Source organism: Hyperoodon ampullatus (genome assembly GCF_949752795.1).
Source record: "Hyperoodon ampullatus genome assembly, chromosome: 8".
Classification (NCBI taxonomy): domain Eukaryota; kingdom Metazoa; phylum Chordata; class Mammalia; order Artiodactyla; family Ziphiidae; genus Hyperoodon; species Hyperoodon ampullatus.
In genome coordinates, this window is record NC_136921.1 from 80,142,293 (window position 1) to 80,162,859 (window position 20,567).

The following is a 20,567-nucleotide window of genomic DNA, read 5'->3' on the forward strand; positions in this document are numbered from 1 at the left end:
TTAAGAAATACTGGAAGGACATAAGAGACATGATGAGTTTCTTCTCTTGACTGATTTTTGTTCCATTACTGCAGACACATCAAGGCTTATGACAGTACAAGACTAGGCTGAGCTGGCATGGTTAGCGAAAGGTAAGCATGCAAACGTGTATATAAGGGGGAAGTTGGAGAGCAGGGTACTTAGATGTTTCTCTGTAAGTCACAGCCACACCTCCAAGGCTTGCGTAAGTGTTTATCTAACTCCCATGCAGCCTACATCTTTAGAAAGTAAAATAAATCAAGACCCTTCTCATAGAAAAAGGGCAGGAAATGGTCACTTTGCCAGGTAGAGATGTCATATTAGACATTAGATAACCTACATGATTTTTATAGAGGTCATAATCCTTGAGTTTATCTAATATCTTGAATTTCGTTTTTAAGGGGGAATGTAAAATCATTTTCATATATATAGACTATGGAACGCATGCTCATTTCAGCACAGGCTGGAGAGAACACTATTATGTACGATGCACAGCAAAGTTAGACACCATGTTGAGGAGAGCTCAGGTACAACCTGAGAACAGAGGTTTGATGCCTATAATGTTGCCCAGCCAAGGGGGGGACCACTGCAGGGATAAGAGCATGGCTTCAGTAGATGGAATGGGAGCTGTCTTGTTATGTAATACGTGGGAAAGGAAAGGAGGTGGAGGGTGAAGTAAAAAGACAATGGGCTGTGGATTTTCATGCGAAACCTGTTAAAGAATTAGGAATTCAGGAATTAAGGAGATATTGTCATATCTTCCAGTGAAGAATCACTGGGAAGACAGTCAAAGAAATGTGATTACTGGATTTAGAAGCCACTTTTCTCTGATGCTAAAAGTAAAAAGATGATCTAGCACACATTTGTTTAAAACCACCTTCGTATATTACTTCATACATGAGGAAAACTGGGAAAAGAGAAACTTCATTACAAAGGTTAAGAAAAAGTCTAAAACCTTAATTACAAAATGGGTAATTATTCATCCTAACATTATCTATAATATAAAAATTTGAAAACTAGGTTTAAATCCTCAAGAAAAATTAAATGCATCTATATGATAGAACACTAGTAGTCAAACTATATATACTTAAAAATAAAAGATTTCTGTAAAGGGATGGATTACTAAATAAGTAGAGGCCTTTTCCACGAAGTATTCCACCACTTAAGCCTAACACACACACACACACACACACACACACACACACACACACTTGCACATGTGTGTGCACACACGTGTGAATAGTAGCAAAGGAAAACTGTGTATCAGGGAAGGGAGGAAACTATGTAAGAACAGTTGGGGAAAATATGGCAAGTATCACTCCTTTGCAACTCCATATCTCCATACCACTGCCCAAATATCTAGTCTCTATCATTAGCTGTGTTCTGGGCATTTCCATTTGGATACTTCACCATCAATACAATGTATCTAGAACTAAGATCAGTATCTTTCTTCTAAGATTTGATTTCTTCAAATCTCCTATTCCTGTTTATTCTATCATTTTCTATTTCTTTATTTTCCTTATGTCTTTCTCTAAGAACATTAAGTGCTTCCTCTTCTTTCATATCAACCAGTCAACAAAATCTGACCATTTGTCATTTAATCTTACATCCATCCCCTTCTTCTCTCTCCACTGCTCATCCTAGGTTAGATCCTGTCACCTCCACGCTTGATTACTGAAATGATCATATAGTTAGCACTAATTAGCAACTGTGCCTCAACTCAATCAATCAGTCTCTCTCCCTTCCTGCCCACTTGTCCCTTCCCCCTGCCTCCCCTGCTCCCTTCCCCTCTCTGTTTCTCTGTCTCTCTAGTTGTGGGATCTTCCCAGACCGGGGCACAAACCCGTGTCCCCTGCATCGGCAGGCGGACTCTCAACCACTGCGCCACCAGGGAAGCCCTCTGTCTCTCTAGTTGATTTTTTAAGCTCCCTATGGCCATACTCATCTTCTTACAACATGACCATTTCACTCTCTCACTCAAAATTAAAAGATCTGTCCATATCCTCACCTGAAGAAACTGTGAATGTGACCTGTTTTGCAAAGGGGCCTTTGCAGATGTAATTAAGCTAAGGATCTAGAGATGACATCTTCCTAGATTATCTGGGTGGGCTCTAAATCCATGGCAAGTGTCCTTATCAGAGACACACAGAGAAAGGAGAAGGCTGTGTGAAGACAGAGGCAGAGACTGGAGTTAGGCAGCCACAAGCAAAGGGACTCCTAGGGCCATCACTAGCCAAGACAGAAAATCCTACTAAAAATTTAAAGGATCAAATATTGAGAATGAGAAATAAATAATGAACATTTTCAGCATAAAAGAAAAATATGAATTTTCAGATTGAATGTGTATGTTAAGAATCAAGCAAGGTATGTATAGCAGAATATATTTGAACATACCTAGAAATATGGCAGGAAAATGACTAAATACCAATGATGATAATAAAATTTGAAAAAGAGCCAAAGAAAAATGACAGATTACCCATAAAGAAGCAACAGTGTTGTCACTGACAAAACAGATGCATGAACATAGAATTAAACTCTCATGAAAACTCTCAAAAGTAGTTTTACTTGAAGGAAATCGATGCATTGCATAAAATGTCAAGACATAAAACACAGGCATATGGCATAGTAGGCAACAACTAGACTACATAGAAACAGATTACATAGTGCTAGTGCTAAGGGAATTACATTCATAAGTGATTATGTATGAGTGTATGAACATCTGCACAGGAATGTCTATGTAACTGTATACATAGGTATACATAAGCAAGCACACACATACATCCACCCCTGATCATAACATGATAACTTTCTCTAGGAATTCATAATCTAGGTGAGGAGACAAAACTAACACACACAAAGGAATTAATAAGCAGTTACAGACTCAGCTGAGTGTTACTAACTGCATCAACAGAAGTTCAGAGGTGGGCAAGGTCAGTAGTATGACCTGGGTAAAAAGAAAAGATGTGAACTCTGTTGGGCTTCAAAATCCCAGCCTTGATAAGAAGAATGGGGGTAGATTCAGAGTGGGGGAGAAATGGGCAAGGAATGTGGTACTGAAACAAGAGCATCCAGATGGTATCAAAGGATGTATATTGAAACTAGTGGGAAATAAAGCTGAATAATTAGTTTTTAAATGGATTATGGCAAACGTTTGGAATCTAAAAAAAATTATCAACTATTGACATCATGCAATAAGATAATGAATAAAACAAAGTAAAACCCATTTTAACTTACAACTTCCATATAATTCATAGCACATAATTGATATTCCAATTTACCTTTGATGTCCCTTTAGTAGAAAAATATAAACCGGATCTTCTTAAAAGGAAGTAAATCTTTTTCCAGGACTTCTTTCCCTGTTCTTTTGCATGTAAGAAGCCATGGATTTCAGGATATGTGCTTGAACTCAGAAACATCTGGAAGAAAAGTCAGACACTCTCATACAGTTTCTGAATCAATGATATTGTAGTTTTATATTTCAAATAGAAATGTACAAAATCAAACAGCATTGATACCACTTATACACCATTACAGAAATAGGGATATATATAACGGAAAATAAATCAGTCTTGTGAAAACCTGAGGCAAGTTCCAAATGAAAATATGCTCACGAAATATATATTCTAAGTGATCAGTGCTTAGTCAAACACCAAAATTACAAGCTATTTGAATGTCCATTTGAAAAGCTGAACTTTGTCTACAGAGTTAAGTCCTGATACTTTTCATCCCTGTCTATGATTTTCCTTGAGATTATAGATTGACCTATCAACTTCAACTTCATTATGGTATATGTAAGACCATGATCCAGACTTCCATTATTCCATTATTAAAGAAATTGAGCCAAGTTCACCTCCTCGATGAAGGTCAAGTAAACAATGTCTTTGTCCTCTATGGTTCTCTGTTGTGGGTGGATATGGGCAGGTTATGTTTTCCAAAGAGAACTGAAACAATATCTTTTATTCCACATGCTCTTCTGCAAATGTGATCCTGCCACTGAACCAAGAGTGAAGTTTCTCCACCCCCTTGAATCTGGGCAAGGCTTGTGACTGCTCTGACCAATAGGATATGGCGGGAGGGACAGGCTGCCGTTCTAACTGTAGTCCCTTAACTAGCCTGATGGCTTCCACTCCTTAACTCTTGGAAGCTAACTTTCATATAAGAAACGTGACTACCCTGAGATGGCTATGTGGTGAGAAGCATAACGCAACTGGAAAAGCCTTGGAAAATGACACACCATGTGGGGAGAGAGAGAGAGAGAGAGAGGCCAAGGAGTACCAGACACATGTAGTGAAAAGCTATCTTAGAAGAAGCGGATCCACAATCCCTTTGGGAGTCAATGTGCCTCAGAGACCCATCCAGCTAAACCCTTCCCAAATACCAACCTACAAAACTGTTGACAAAATATGAGTGGGTACTTAAGCCATTAAGATTTAGAATAGTTTGTTACCCAGTGATAATTAACTGAGACAGCAGGCATGTGTTGGTCAGGAAATTGAGAATGAAAAGGAATAGCTCTGAGTGGCTGTGCTCAGCATCCTTAATAAGACAGTGGAAATGCATTAGTGTCTCACTAAAAGAAGGAAACGGAAATCCCTATGAATAAACGAATGCAAAATGTTAAAACTGAAACTAAGAGAAAATATTAGCTAAACCAATGTAACATAGTTTTAAAAGGCTATTTGGAGAAATGCTGAGAGTAGATAATGTTTTTTAAGTAAATTAATAAAAAAACTTTTAATTTAATGAGTCACAGATATTAATTAATTGACATGCAAAGCAGGCAAGTAGGTTTTCTAGTTTGAGTGCTTTCCAAGTTATTAAACCAAACCAATTAAATTTTAAAAAGGGAGTCATAGAGGTCACACTAGAAAAAGAAGGAACGTTTTAAAAAGTGGAAACATTGCCTCAGTGGAGAGAAGAGGAGGTCAGGGGCACGTGCAGGACTATCTGATTCCAAAGCTATGACTTTTCTTGTTTTTATAATTTAACATTAAAGTAATATAACTAAATTATAGGAGAATTTGGGAAAGGAGGCAGAAGAAAAACTCCAATCCACCACCCTGTCATAATCCAAAGGCAAAGTATAAAGAGGCGTGAGAGCTAGGGGTGCTGGGGCACTGCCGCTGCTGCCATTCACCCTAACATTCTACAGGGTGTCTATGACAACCTAGTAGCATATAAGTAGCTCTTAGAGAAATCCTGAGGCTAATCATATTTCTAAAATATTTTGAAGCAAAAAATGAAATAAACCTATTACAAATAAAAAGCCCATAGAAAACAAATTTGTGATACCCAATATATTTACCAGTATGTTCAAATACCAACATATTTAAAGTAATATCTATACTGGAACTATTAAAAGTTTTCTTCATTAAAGATCAGAGACTATTCAGTGGGTTTGGGGATGCCTGGTGTTTAGATCAAACAGCAACCATTATAAAGACATTGCTCACCATTAACCTGTTAACAAGTATAGTATCAAATATAAAATAACGGAAAATTTTTTATTGTAATGAAAATGTCTTAAGAAAATTACAGCCTACAGCCATTGCCAGTTTGTAAGAAATGAGCTCAATAGATGCAAAACTAAGGAAGTTTTAAATTAAATAACTAGTTTTTTTTTTTTGCGGTACGCGGGCTTCTCACTGCTATGGCCTCCCCCGTCGCGGAGCATAGGCTCCGGATGCGCAGGCTCCAGACGTGCAGGACCAGTGGCCATGGCCCAGCCGCTCCGTGGCATGTGGGATCCTTCCGGACCGGGGCACGAACCCGTGTCCCCTGCATTGGCAGGCGGACTCTTAACCACTGAGCCACCAGGGAAGCCCATAATTAGTACTCTTAATTCAGCTATTTCATGTTTCAATCAAGTGTTTCCATCATAGATAATATTTCATTTAATTGCTAAATATTTTATCACAAATAGGATTGAGAGCATTTATTATAAAAGTTAACACTAAATATATGTTGGTAAAATGTCCATAATTTACTGGAAATTTTGATTTTTTCAAAGACTAACATAATCTTTAAATACATCACAGAGCAAAACTCTGCAAGTTTCCTTTCATGATACACATTTTTTTTAAACACTTAAAATCCTTTGACAGTTGTTCAAAACTGGGGAGAATAATATAGTTAGGGGTGTTTATTGATTTACAGAATTCTTTATCTAGATTGTGCTCTTTTCTTTTCTTTCCTCTTCTTCTCTTTTCCAACTTTATCTCCAGCAAAAATTAACCACTCAAGGCATACCATCCAAAATCTGGACATGTATAAATATGGACCTCACTAAATAGACATTTCTCCAAAGAAGACATACAGATGGCACATGAAAAGATGCTCAACATCATTAATTATTAGAGAAATGAAAATCAAAGCTACAATGAGGTATCACCTCACACTGGTTAGAATGACCATCATCAAAAAGTCTACAAATAATAAATGCTGGAGAGGGTGTGGAGAAAAAGGAACCCTCCTACACTGTTGGTAGGAATGTAAATTGGTACAGCCACTATAGAGAACAGTATGGAGGTTCCTCAGAAAACTAAAAATAGAGCTACCATATGATCCTGCAATCCCATTCCTGGGCATATATCCGGAGAAAACCATAACTGGAAAAGACACATGCACCCCAGTGTTCACTGCAGCACTATTTACAATAGCCAAGACATGGAAGCAACCTAAATGTCCATTGACAGATGAATGGATAAAGAAGATGTAGTATATTTATACAATGGAATATTATTTAGCCATATAAAAAGAATGAAATAATGCCATTTTCAGCAACATGGATGGACCTAGAGATTATCCTACTAAGTGAAGTAAGCCAGACAGAGAAAGACAAATATCATATGATATCACTTATATTAGAATCTAAGGAAAAAAAAATACAAATGAACTTATATACAAAACAGAAATAGACCCACAGACATAGAAAACAAACTTATGGTTACCAAAGGGGAAGGGGGAGGATAAATTAAGAGTTTGGGATTAATATATACATACTACTATATATAAAATAGATAACCAGGGCTTCCCTGGTGGTGCAGTGGTTGAGAGTTCGCCTGCCAATGCAGGGGACACGGGTTCGTGGCCCGGTCTGGGAAGATCCCACATGCCTCGGAGCAGCTGGGCCCGTGGGCCATAGTCGCTGAGTCTGCGCGTCCGGAGCCTGTGCTCCGCAACGGGAGAGGCCGCAACAGTGAGAGGCCTGCATACCGCAAAAAAAAAAAAAAAAAAAAAAGATAACCAACAAGGACCTACTGTATAGCTAAGAGGACTATACTCAATATTTTGTAATAACCTATAAGGGAAAAGAATCTGAAAAAACAATAACTCTATATGTGTGTACAACTTTATCACTTTGCAGTACACCTGAAACTAACACAACATTGTAAATCAACTATACTTCAATTTAAAAAAAGAATATTGTCCACTCTCATGAAGTAAAAAAAAAAAAAAGGCATGGAAATGCAAGATAAATGAGTATATCTACTTATAAAATTAGAAAAATAAATAAATAAGGACCTTACAGTTTCCCTTCATTATTTAGTACTTACATATTTTAATGAAAATATATATTTTACCTGCAAAATCTGTGTGGGGGATATTTCACCATTGGTTTCAGTTGCAAAAGACACCATATGCTCTGGAAAAAAATACTGACGAAAAGATACATGTTATATTATCCCAAAGCCGTGCCAGAAAAGATTGAACTATGACCAGCACAGTAATCTAAAGCAAAAGCTCTTTAAATCAGTGTGTTGAAAATTCACCCAAAGCACTTTTAAAAATGCCAGTCCCTGACTCTACCCACAGGTATCTTAATGAGAAGGTAGGAGCAGGGCCCAAAGACTAGCCAAACACCCTCAGATGGTGCTGATACACAGAGATCCACGTACCTCCAGTTACAAACACTGCCCTCAGGCTGGCAGTGTGCAAGCTCCCATATGTCTTCCCTGAGTCCTGCAACCACTCTAGCAGGTACTGAAGGACTATCAGCTCCATTTTATAAAGTCAAGGCTCATAGAAGTAAAGGATATATATACCCAAGGTCACAGTCCATAGAGTAGAGGAACAAGGAGTTAAACTAGAGGGCCAGGAAGCTAAAATGACAGTCTTTTCTACCTACTATCTTTCCAATCCTGTTTAATCATAAAATTCACCCAGGAAAGCTGTTTAAAAATAGAAATTCCCAGGCTCTTTCCTGGAGTATCTGATTCAGTAGGTCAGGGTAGGACCTGGATCCTGTAGTTTTAACAACCACTATCCCCTTCCCCAGGGAGTTTCTATGATCAGGCAAGTTTAGGAAAATATATGCCACTATACTTCCTTTAGGACAGGGTGTTTGAAGCGTAGTTCTATTAATGTTGGTCTAATAGCGCTGTGTTGGGGGGACTGTCCTATGCATTGCAGGACATTTAGAGCATTCCTGGCCTCCACCCACTAGCAGCACCCCCATCCCCCCAGTATGACAACCAAAAATGTCTCCAGACATTACCACATCACCCCCCAGTTGATAACCACTACTCTAAGTCTACAAAATGAATCTACAGCCTTGTTTAAATTAAAAAAAAAAAAAAAACTAAAACTGAGCATTAAACCCTATGTCTTCAACTATGACTTTTAAATTCTTGCTTTTAATAAAGATTCATAATAAGAAAACAGTTTTCTTTCTAATTCTAATTCTATTTAATTTTTATTAGGACTCGTATTTTCTTTGTCAAAGATCATCCCACTATGTTTCTATTAATAAGTTCAAATAAAAGAGAGCGTAAGAGGTCTTTCAGGGTTTGAAAATATTCTATTATGGTGTGTATCATATATTTTTCATAAAGTATCATTTCAATCCAATTATCCACAACAGTGTAAAAATATGCTACAGCTGCAGAGTCAAAAACAATTTAAAATAATGAGCCCAGAGGCTATTCTGACTTCTCTAGATCACTAGTCTTCATTAGAATGTGACATACATTTACTTTCTTTTAAAAAGAACTATAATGAAAGTAGTATTTACTAGATAATGCACTGGTCTTTATCTCATTTCTACTTAGCTCAATTATTGCGCTGAAAACAAAATAGTTTGGAACAGCAAGATGCATGTCAATCTAAACTTCTGGCTAAGTTTCAACACTCCCAACAAACATCAATCTGTTTTTCCTTTAGAATTTTTCTTATTTAATTTCCTAAATTCTGTGAAAAGAGTTAAACCATAATATTTTAGAAACTGCTTGGAGATATCTAATAATTCCCCAAATCAAATGTAGTTTTTTTTCTTAAAACGCAAGAAAAGAAGCAATAGTTCCCCAAAACCATGTATATGAACTTCTGTGATGATGTTGGCTAATCATTGTTAGAGTAAGAAGAAGTGTGACTATAATTTTAAAGGGCCAGAATTCTTACCTACAGTTTATCAAATAGGGACTTGTATTTTATCCATAGTGACATTTTTCTTCACATAAAATATGATAAAATTTAACTAAACTCATTCATTTTCTATAACTATTAATGGGGATTTCACTTACCATTGGGTTTTTAAAGAATTCATATTTGGCATAATTTTTTCTAAAGTATAGCTTATTTTCTTCTTCCATTCCCCAGTTAGATAGCACTTCAATCACCAGCTCGTGGTCTTCTATTGTTCTTTCTGTAAAGAATGTTCCAGTGAGCATGTCAACGGATAGATGGATGGATGGATGGATAGAAAGATAGACAGGTAGGTAGACAAATAAACATATGGACGTATATATCCATACAAATATATAAAATATATTATGTACGTATCTTTATTAAACATAGAAAATTTCAACTCAATTCTGGAATAATCAGATTGATAAAATTTTCATTAATTTTGAATTAGTAATGTTGATTTTTATACCAAAGCAGACTGTAACCCGAAGAGAAAAATGACATAAAATATCACAATGCACTTTTTACTAATTCTCAATCTCCTTTTATTGCTATGTAAATTCTAAGTTTGATAACAAAACTGCATTAAGAATATGGGAACTATTCTTTTTCTCTGACTCATCATGGTGCCAAAATTAAAATATTTGCCTCAAGGTTGAACAATTCATCCCATTAAGAGCTGAAAAAGTTTGACAGGTTCACTATGCGTTTAAGACACATAATCTGGATAGTTGAGAAAAACTGAAATAAATGCTTTAAAAAGAAAATTTTAATGCAAGGACATACAATTTTTTAAGAAACCTGATTTCTTGTGGCACTTTTTACTTTCAAAACTAATGTTCAGGCAAATGTAGTTTGTATTACCGATGAAGATAATTAGGCAGGGTGGGAAGGCACTTAGGAGGAAAGGCACTTAAATGAAAAAAGCAATGGCAACTTTAAAGAGGTGAACATACCATGCAAATTTCCTATTTTAATAAGAAACTGTGATGTTCATAGCGGTACTATTCATAATAGCCCCAAACTGGAAACTACCCAAATGCCTATCAACGTGAGAATGAATAAATAAACTGTGTAAAGGACACAATGGAATATATACTACAATAACACACAACTGCATGGATGAATTCCACAAACATAATACTAAATGAAAGAAGTCAGACACAAAGAGTACATACTACATGATTCCACTTATATAAGTTCAACACAGATACAATAAATCTATGGTGTTAGAAATCAAGATAATAGGGATAGTGGGTGAGTGAGCAGGGGCATGAGGGAACCACTGGGGGTGAGAAATATTCTGTTTCTTAATCTGAGGGTTGGATACTCAGGTAGAAACAATATCTGAGAATTCACCAAGTTGTCCACCTTTGCTCACTTATGTTAAGGTATGTCATACTTCAATAAAAGGTTAAAGAAAAGTGACTGTGAAATTATTAATGCAAAATAAGAAATGGAGAACAGCCAAATAAGAAATATAGAAATCCCCTGCTTTTTTAGGTACTTCTAGGACCTTTTTGAAAAGTATCTATGTCTCAGAAATTAAACACTCAGGAGTAATCTGTGACCTACAGCACCCAAATCCTTGACAGTAGTGTCACACTTAAATAGAAGCTTATTCATCTGAAAGGGAGTTCTTGTAAGAGTGCTGAATAAATATATGAATAAGAATGAGTTGGAGCTAAGTGTGTATCAGCACTCCCGGGTTCTGTTCCCAATTCAGATTGCTCTTTTTTGGTCTCATTGACTAGCTCTGGTAGCTCCTTCTCCCACCTAAGATGCAGTCCTTGGCTGGACTCTTTTTTTTCTCCTCTCTCAACTAATTAACTCTCCCCTCTTCAGCCATTATGTCTGTCAAGTTCCCTGAAGTGAAATCTCCAGCTACAGTTGCTTTCACTAGCACTCCAATCCTAACTGCTAGACTTTCCACCACTTCAAACATAATCTATCTAAAACCGAAGTTCAGTACGGTGGTCCCTCCAAATATTAAACAATTCCAGCAATCCAACTTCTGAGTTCGTAACCAAAAGAAGTGAAAGCAGGGACTGGAACAGATACTTGTACAACGATGTCCATTGTAGCGTCATTCACAATAGCCAGAAAGTAAAAACATCCTAATGTCCATCAACAAATGAATGGATAAACAAAATGTAGTAAAGACATTCAGTGGAATATTTAGCCTTAAAAAGGAATGAAATGCTGACCCATGTTACAACATGGATGAACCTTAAAGATATTATACTATGTAAAATAAGACAGACACAAAAGAAAAAACATTATATGATTCCATTTACGTGAGGTACCTAGAGCAGACAAATTCATAGAGACACAAAGTAGAATGGTGGTTGTCAAGGACCGGGGTGTGGGAAGAACGAGGAGTTATTGTTTAATGGGTTCAGGGTTTCAGTATGAGAAGATAAAAATGTTCTGGCGATGGATGGGGGTGATGGTTGTACAACAATATAAATATAAATAAATGTACATAATGCCAGTGAACTTTACCCTTCAAATGAATGAAATGGTAAATTTTATGTAACAAGCATTCTACCCAAATTTGTAAAAAATGTAAAAAAAAGAAACAAAGTATCTTCCTTTTTCTCTCTCAAACTGCTTTTTCCTAAATTTTCCAATGTCCATTACAACTTTCTCTATGTCCACTCCAATGTCCTCCAGTTGTTACCCCAGATATCAGACTCTTTGTCCGAGTGCCTCTCACACAACCAACCACCCCCCACCCATTCCCACTATCACCATTCCCATTTAGACCTTCACTTTTTCCTAACTAATCTCCAAACCTCTGTTTTTCTCATTCTTCCAATCCAACCTGGACCCTGATATCACAGGAAACCTCATAAAACATTTGTATCAATGTGACCCCCGCTCAAAAACTTGTCCAATTCCTACTTGTTGTGAGATAAATCCATATAGTCTGGCAGTTTTAACTTATTCATTCATCTATCCATTCGACAAATATTTATTGAAGGCCTACCATGTGTCAGACAGTATTGTGGGGCTTGGAATTTTGTAGTGAACAAGACAGTCAGAAGTCATTGCCTCATGGAGCTTCAATTCTAATGGGAAGGCATGGACAATAAATCATGTAAATCATGTAAATCTTAAAAGGTGGCAATAAACACTATAGAGAAAAATGGATCAGGGAGGAGGGAAAAAGGAGGGCACAAAGGAAAGGAATCCATTTTGAACATAAGACTACTCTGAGCTGACTTACGTTTTCATTGGATCACACTGGATGCTGAGTGGATAACTGATTTCAAAAGGCTTAAGGGTAGAAACAGGAAGACCATCTAGCAGAATATTGCAATTAACAAGGGGAGATGATGTGGCCTGGATGAGAGTGGCAGCATGTAAGAAGTAGACAGAATCTGTGTGTATTCTGAAGATAAAGCCAACAGGATTTGTTGACAAATTGGATGTGGAGTGAAAGAGAGGGGGCAATGAAGGAAGACACCAAGATTCTTGGCTTAAGCATTTGGAAGGACTACTGCCATTAATGAGCTAAGAAGACTGTAAGAGAAGCAGTTTGCAGGGAGATCCAGCAGTCACCGAGATATCGAGTGGGAAGTTGCATCCATAACAATCTTTATTATCCTTACTTTTGTTTACTTCTCACACAACCCCAACTGATAATTTTCAATCTTATGAAGCATAGGTTCACATTATTAAATATACTATGCACTACGCACTGTATCTGTATTTATTGCAACCACAGTGGGAGAAAATTGCAAGGTATTAAGCAATATGTCTGCTTATTTGTTTTACCAACCTGTGTTTCACTGTACCCATCACCTATCTCTACCAGTAAGGAAACAGCATATGTTCTGCCCTGAAAATAAACTATACAGAGAGGAAAAAATGACAGAGATGCACTCTCTTTACTTTTGAGTTTCAAATTAGACTTTATCAATCTTTGACAAATATGATCACTTGGGGAGAATAATGGCCAGCCAATCCTCCACTGACTCATACAGGGATGAACCCTCTGTCCTCTGGGAAAGGATCTGGAATTAAGGGGTTAGTGGAGGAAAGGGTGGAGTGGAGACTGAGAGGGGGCTAGATAGTAACTGGAAGGTTTAGGTCACAGTGACCCTATATTCTACCCCTTCTGGAACTAGGACCCTTTCAGGATGAGCAGATGATGTTGATAAAATCCCAGGTAAGTTTAATGGTGGTGTGTGGTTCAAACCAAAGAGTAGCCTTAGGAGGCTGCTGCCCTCAAGTAGAAGCCCTGCATCTCATATGGCGGAAAAGCAATAGCTAAGTGCAATGCTGAGGAAGATGAGTCCATAGCATCCAAGTATGAGGAAAGAGCACTGCAGAACCAAGTCCTCCAGAAGAAGTGTGGAAGGGCTAAGAGAAGACCATGAATTTAGGGGGCTTTATGATACAGGCAATAAGCTTGAGAGAAATAAGGGTTTCTAGAACACGAAGAGAAGAGTTGGATAGAAGTTAGACACATACCCTTCCTGGGACTTAAATGCCCCACCAGAGTGTTGGAAGAGTGAAAGTAGGTCTTAACTTTCAATTGAGTGCATCTTAAACCTGTATGTAACTCATTTATATAATCTGAATTGATTATTTACCCCAACAAGACTATAACAATCCATAAAGCAAACCAGTAACAGAAGATTAAACTGTTTGCCATTAAGAGGTCAGGAGACTCAGAGTTAGAAATTAATTCAAGTTATAGAAATAAAGGAAGTTACATCTCTGCATATCTCAGTCTGAGACCTTTTTCATTACTGTATTTAATTCTTATAATATCTGCAGTAAGCTGAATATGGCCCCAAAGACATCAGGTCCTAATCTCTGGAATCTGTAAATGTTACCTTATATGGCAAAGCATTTGCAGATGTCATTAACTGAAAGATATTAAGATGAGGAGATTATCCAGGATTACAAAGGTGGGCCCTAAATCCAAACACAAGTATGCTTTTAGGAGACAGAAGGAGATCTGACAGAGAGAGAAGAGGAAAGGGCAATGTGACCGCAGAGGCAGAGACTCAAGTGATGTGACCACAAGCCAAGGAATAATGGCAGCCACCAGAAGCTGAAAGAGGAGAGGAACAGCCTCCTCATAAAGCCCCTGGAAGGAGTGTGGCCCTGCCAACACCTTGATTTCAGCCCAGTGAAGTTAATTTTTGACTTCTCACCTCCAGAACTGTTAAAAGATGACATTTCTATTGGTTTAAGCCAGCAGTAATTTGTTACAGCAGCCTTAGGAAACTAAGAGGATAACCTAAAGAGCAAATTCTATTTCCATTTTACAGATGGCAAACGTCTCAGGATTTGAATGGCTGCCACATGTCTGACCCCAAGTCTCTGCTCCTTCCTCTGCACAGCAATGCCTCTGCCTTCACTACAGTTCCCACTGGAAGGGCATCCCCTGTTTATATCCTGCTCATTCTTTCTGTATCGGCTCAAATCTCTTTCACATTCCTCAGTTCTCAAGATTTGATTGCCTCAAATTCTTTTATCGTGAAATGTGTTCGATACCTATTTGCTAATTAATTGAAAACAAACAACCACATTTTGAGTGTAAGGGGAAAGAATTTAACAGGCAATATTTCAAATTATTATCAATCTTAACCTCACATGAAAGTAACATAAATCATTTGAATCTGGATTACATCAAAAAAGAAAATAAAACAAAGAATGGAAAAACCAAGCCGCATTTGAACAGCTATGACAAATGTGTCACAAAAAAACTAGTGTAATATGTGTAGTCACCAAAAAAGCAGCAGTCTAGTTGAGGTTTTGTTGGCTACACACAAATAAAGCCCAGCATACCAATCTACAATGAAAAAATAAGGGATACAATATTTGCAGAAAATTTCATAGAACTATAACACCAAATACTTAAATAATGCAATTACTAGCATCAGGAAAATAGCCTGGTAATCTTAAGCAGAAAAATGTCTTCAAATAAAGCTGGCTAAAACTAGAGTAAGTGGGAAAGCAAAAGACATATTTCCCATTCCTTCAAAGAAGATTTCTGGCACTATTCTATTGAAAATTCAGAAAACATGTAAAAAGCAAAATCCAGAGGATCAAATGCAGCTACAGGCTTTCACCTCTTACACTCATCTCGTAATGGAGATAAAACTTACTTATTTAGAATCTGGCTTTTTAAAATATTAAATAATTTTTTTACATTTATATATCACCATCCCCATTTAGATGTTCTGTCATAAATACCATCCCCCAACCAAGTCTCATTATGTTAAAGGATTAATGCTACAATAACCCAAAGAGAGATTGGTTCAAGATGGCAGAGTAAAAGGATGTGCTCTCACTCCCTCTTGCGAGAGCACCGGAATCACAACTAACTGCTGAACAATCATTGTCAGGAAGACACTGGAACTCACCAAAAAAGATACCCCACATCCAAAGACAAAGGAGAAGCCACAATGAGATGGGAGGAGGGGCGCAATCACAATAAAATCAAATCCTATAACTGCTGGGTGGTGACTCACAAACTCGAGAGCTCTTATACCACAGAAGGCCACCCACTGGAGTGAAGGTTCTGGGCCTCATGTCAGGCTTCCCAACCTGGGGATCTGGCAACAGGAGGAGGAATTCCTAGAGAATCAGACTCTGAAGGCTAGCAGGATTTGATTGCAGGACTTCGACAGGACTGGGGGAAACAGAGATTCCACTCTTGGAGGGCACACACAAAGTAGTGTGTACATCGGGACCCAGGGGAAAGAGCAGTGACCCAATAGGAGAGTGAACCAGACCTACCTGCTAGTGTTGGAGGGTCTCCTGTAGAGGCAGGGGTGGCTGTGTCTCACCGTGAGGACAAGGACACTGGCAGCAGAAGTTCTGGGAAGTACTCCTTGGCGTGAGCCCTTCCAGAGTCCACCATTATCCCCACCAAAGAACCCAGGTAGGCTCCAGTGTTGGGTCGCCTCAGGCCAAACAAACAACAGGAAGGGAACCCAGCCCCACCCATCAGCAGACAAGCAGACTAAAATTTTAGTGAGCTCTGCCCACCAGAGCAACACCCAGCTCTACCCACTACCATCAGGAAACCGGCACAAGCCTCTTAGATAGCCTCATCCACCAGAGGGCAGATAGCAGAAGCAAGAAGAACTACAATCCTGCAGCCTGTGGAACAAAAACCACATTCACAGAAAGATAGACAAGATGAAAAGGCAGAGGGCTATGTACCAGATGAAGGAACAAGATACAACCCCAGAAAAACAACTAAATGAAGTGGAGATAGGCAATTTTCCAGAAAAAGAATTCAGAATAATGATAGTGAAGATGATCCAGGACCTTGGAAAAAGAATGGAGGCAAAGATCAAGAAGATGCAAGAAATGTTTAACAAAGACCTAGAAGAACTAAAGGACAAACAAACAGAGATGAACAATACAATAACTGAAACGAAAAATACACGAGAAGGAATCAATAGCAGAATAACTGAGGCAGAAGAATGGATAAGTGACCTGGAAGACAGAATGGTGGGATTCACTGCTGTGGAACAGAGTAAAGAAAAAAGAATGAAAAGAAATGAAGACAGCCTAAGAGACCTCTGGGGCAACATTAAACACACCAACATTCGCATGACAGGGGTCCCAGAAGGAGAAGAGAGAAAGAAAGGACCCGAGAAAATATTTGAAGAGATTATAGTCGAAAACTTCCCTAAATTGGGAAAGGAAATAGCCACCCAAGTCCAGGAAGCACAGAGACTCACAAACAGGATAAACCCAAGGAGACACATAGTAATCAAATTGCCAAAAATTAAAGACAAAGAAAAATTATTGAAAGCAGCAAGGGAAAGATGACAAATAGCATACAAGGGAACTCACATAAGGTTGCCAGCTAATTTCTCAGCAGAAACTCTGCAACCCAGAAGGGAGTGGCATGACATATTTAAAGTGATGAAAGGGAAGAACCTACAACCAAGATTACTCTACCCAGCAATGATCTCATTCATCTTGATGGAGAAATCAAGCTTTACAGACAAGCAAAAGCTAAGAGATTTCAGCACCACCAAACCAGCTCTACAACAAATGCTAAAGGAACTTCTCTAAGAGGGAAACACAAGAGAAAAAAAGAACCTACAAAAACAAACCCAAAACAATTAAGAAAATGGTCATAGGAACATACATATCGATAATTACCTTAAACGTGAATGAATTACATGCTCCAACCAAAAGACAGAGGCTTGCTGAATGGATACAAAAACAAGACCCATATATATGCTGTCTACAAGAGACCCACTTCAGATCGAGGGACACATATAGACGGAAAGTGAGGGGATGGAAAAAGATATTCCATGCAAATGGAAATCAAAAGAAAGCTGGAGTAGCAATACTCATATCAGATAAAATAGACTTTTAATATTACAGGAGACAAGGAAGGACACTACATAATGATCAAGGGATCAATCCAAGAAGAAGATATAACAATTATAAATATATAGGCACCCAACATAAGAGCACCTCAATACATAAGGCAACTGCTAACAGGTATAAAAGAGGAAATCGACAGTAACACAATAATAGTGGCGGACTTTAACACCTCACTTACACCTATGGACAGATCATCCAAACAGAAAATTACTAAGAAAACACAAGCTTTAAATGACACAATAGACCAGATAGATTTAATTGATATTTTTAGGACATTCCATCCAAAAACAGTTTACACTTTCTTCTCAAGTGTGCATGGAACATTCTCCAGTTTAAATCATATCTCGGGTCACAAATCAAGCTCAGTATATTTAAGAAAACTGAAATCATATCAAGCATCCTTTCTGACCACAACGCTATGAGATTAGAAATCAATTACAGGAAAAAAAGTAAAAAACACAAACACATGGAGGCTAAACAGTACTTTACTAAATAACCAAGAGATCACTGAAGAAATCAAAGAGGAAATCAAAAAATACCTAGAGACAAATGACAATGAAAACACGATGATCCAAAACCTATGGGGTGCAGCAAAAGCAGTTCTAAGAGGAAAGTTTATGGCAATACAAGCCTACCTCAAGAAACAAGAAAAATCTCAAACAATCTAAACTTACACCTAAAGGAACTAGAGAAAGAAGAACAAACAAAACCCAAAGTTAGTAGAAGGTAAGAAATCATAAAGATCAGAGCAGAAATAAATGAAATAAAAACAAAGAAAACAATAGCAAAGAGCAATAAAAGTAAAAGCTGGTTCTTTGAGAAGATAAGCAAAATTGATAAACCATTAGCCAGACTCATCAAGAAAAAGAGGGAGAGAACTCAAATCAATAAAATTAGAAATGAAAAAGAAGTTACAACAAACACCACAGAAATACAAAGCATTCTAAGAGACTACTACAAGCAACCCTATGCCAATAAAATGGACAGCCTGGAAGAAATGGAAAAATTCTTAGAAAGGTATAACCTTCCAAGACTGAACCAGGAAGAGAAAATATGAACAGCCAATTACAATTGATGAAATGGAAACTGTGATTAAAAATCTTCCAACAAACAAAAGTCCAGGACAGATGACTTCACAGGTGAATTCCATCAAACATTTAGAGAAGAGCTAACACCCATCCTTCTCAAACTCTTCCAAAAAATTGCAGAGGAAGGAACACTCCCAAACTCATTCTATGAGACCACCATCACCCTGATACCAAAACCAGACAAAGATACAACAAAAAAAGAAAATTATAGACCAATATCACTGATGAATATAGATGCAAAAATCCTCAACAAAATACTAGCAAACAGAATCCAACAACCCATTAAAAGGATCATCCACCATGATCAAGTGGTATTTATCCCAGGGATGCAAGGATTCTTCAGTATACGCAAATCAATCAATGTGATACACCATATTAGCAAATTGAAGAATTAAAAACCATGTGATCATCTCAATAGATGCAGAAAAAGTTTTTGACAAAATTCAACACCCATTTATGATAAAAACTCTCCAGAAAGTGGGCATAGAGGGAACCTACCTCAGCATAATAAAGGCCTTATACAACAAACCCATAGCAAAGAGCATTCTCAATGGTGAAAAACTGAAAGCATTTCCTCTAAGATCAGGAACATGACAAGGATGTCCACTCTCACCACTATTATTCAACATAGTTTTGGAAGTCCTAGCCATGGCAATCAGAGAAGAAAAAGAAATAAAAGGGATACAAATTGGAAAAGAAGAAGTAAAACTGTCACTGTTTGCAGATGACACGATACTATACATAGAGAATCCTAAAGATGCCACCAGAAAACTTACTAGAACTAATCAATGAATTTGGTAAGGTTGCAGGCTACAAAATTAATGCACAGAAATCTCTTTCATTCCTATACACTAATGATGAAAAACCTGAGAGAGAAATTAAGGAAACACGCCCATTTACCATTGCAACAAAAAGAATAAAATACCTAGGAATAAACCTACCTAGGGAAACAAAAGACCTGTATGCAGAAAACTGTAAGACACTGTTGAAAGAAGTTAAAGATGATACAATGGAGAGATATACCGTGTTCTTGGATTGGAAGAATCAATATTGTGAAAATGACTATATTACCCCAAACAATCTACAGATTCAGTGCAATCCCTAACAAATTACCAATGGCATTTTTTACAGAACTAGAACAAAAAATCTTAAAATTTGCATGGAGACACAAAAGACTCCAAATAGCCAAAGCAGTCTTGAGGAAAAAAAACGGAGCTGGAGGAATCAGACTCCCTGACTTCAGACTATACTACAAAGCTACAGTAATCAAGACACTATGGTACTGGCACAAAAATAGAAATATAGATCAACAGAACAGGATAGAAAGCCCAGAGATAAACCCACGCACCTATGGTCAACTAATCTATGACAAAGGAGGCAAGGATATACAATGGAGAAAAGACAGTCTCTTCAATAAGTGGTGCTGGGAAAACTGGACAGGTACATGTAAAAGAATGAAATTAGAACAATCCCTAACACCATACACAAAAATAAACTCAAAATGGATTAGAGACCTAAATGTAAGACCAGACACTATAAAACTCTTAGAGGAAAACATAAGAAGAACACTCTTTGACATAAATCACAGCAAGATCTGTTTTGATCCACCTCCTAGAGTAATGGAAATAAAAACAAAAATAAACAAATGGGACCTAATGAAACATCAATGCTTTT

General features: G+C 37.5%; 1 protein-coding gene across 2 annotated transcripts in view; it reads right to left on the bottom strand.

Annotated features, from left to right (window-relative positions):
- The window catches only part of GRB14 (growth factor receptor bound protein 14), a gene marked incomplete at its 5' end in the record, with an annotated part of 125,431 nt that overhangs the window by 17,226 nt on the left and 87,638 nt on the right, over positions 1–20,567 (bottom strand). For both annotated transcript variants that reach the window (XM_079709783.1, XM_079709784.1), the window contains 3 exons: positions 3,297–3,434; positions 7,602–7,676; positions 9,540–9,661. In XM_079709783.1, the coding sequence (XP_079565909.1) occupies positions 3,297–3,434; positions 7,602–7,676; positions 9,540–9,661 (335 nt within the window). The remainder of the gene's footprint in view (positions 1–3,296; positions 3,435–7,601; positions 7,677–9,539; positions 9,662–20,567) is intronic.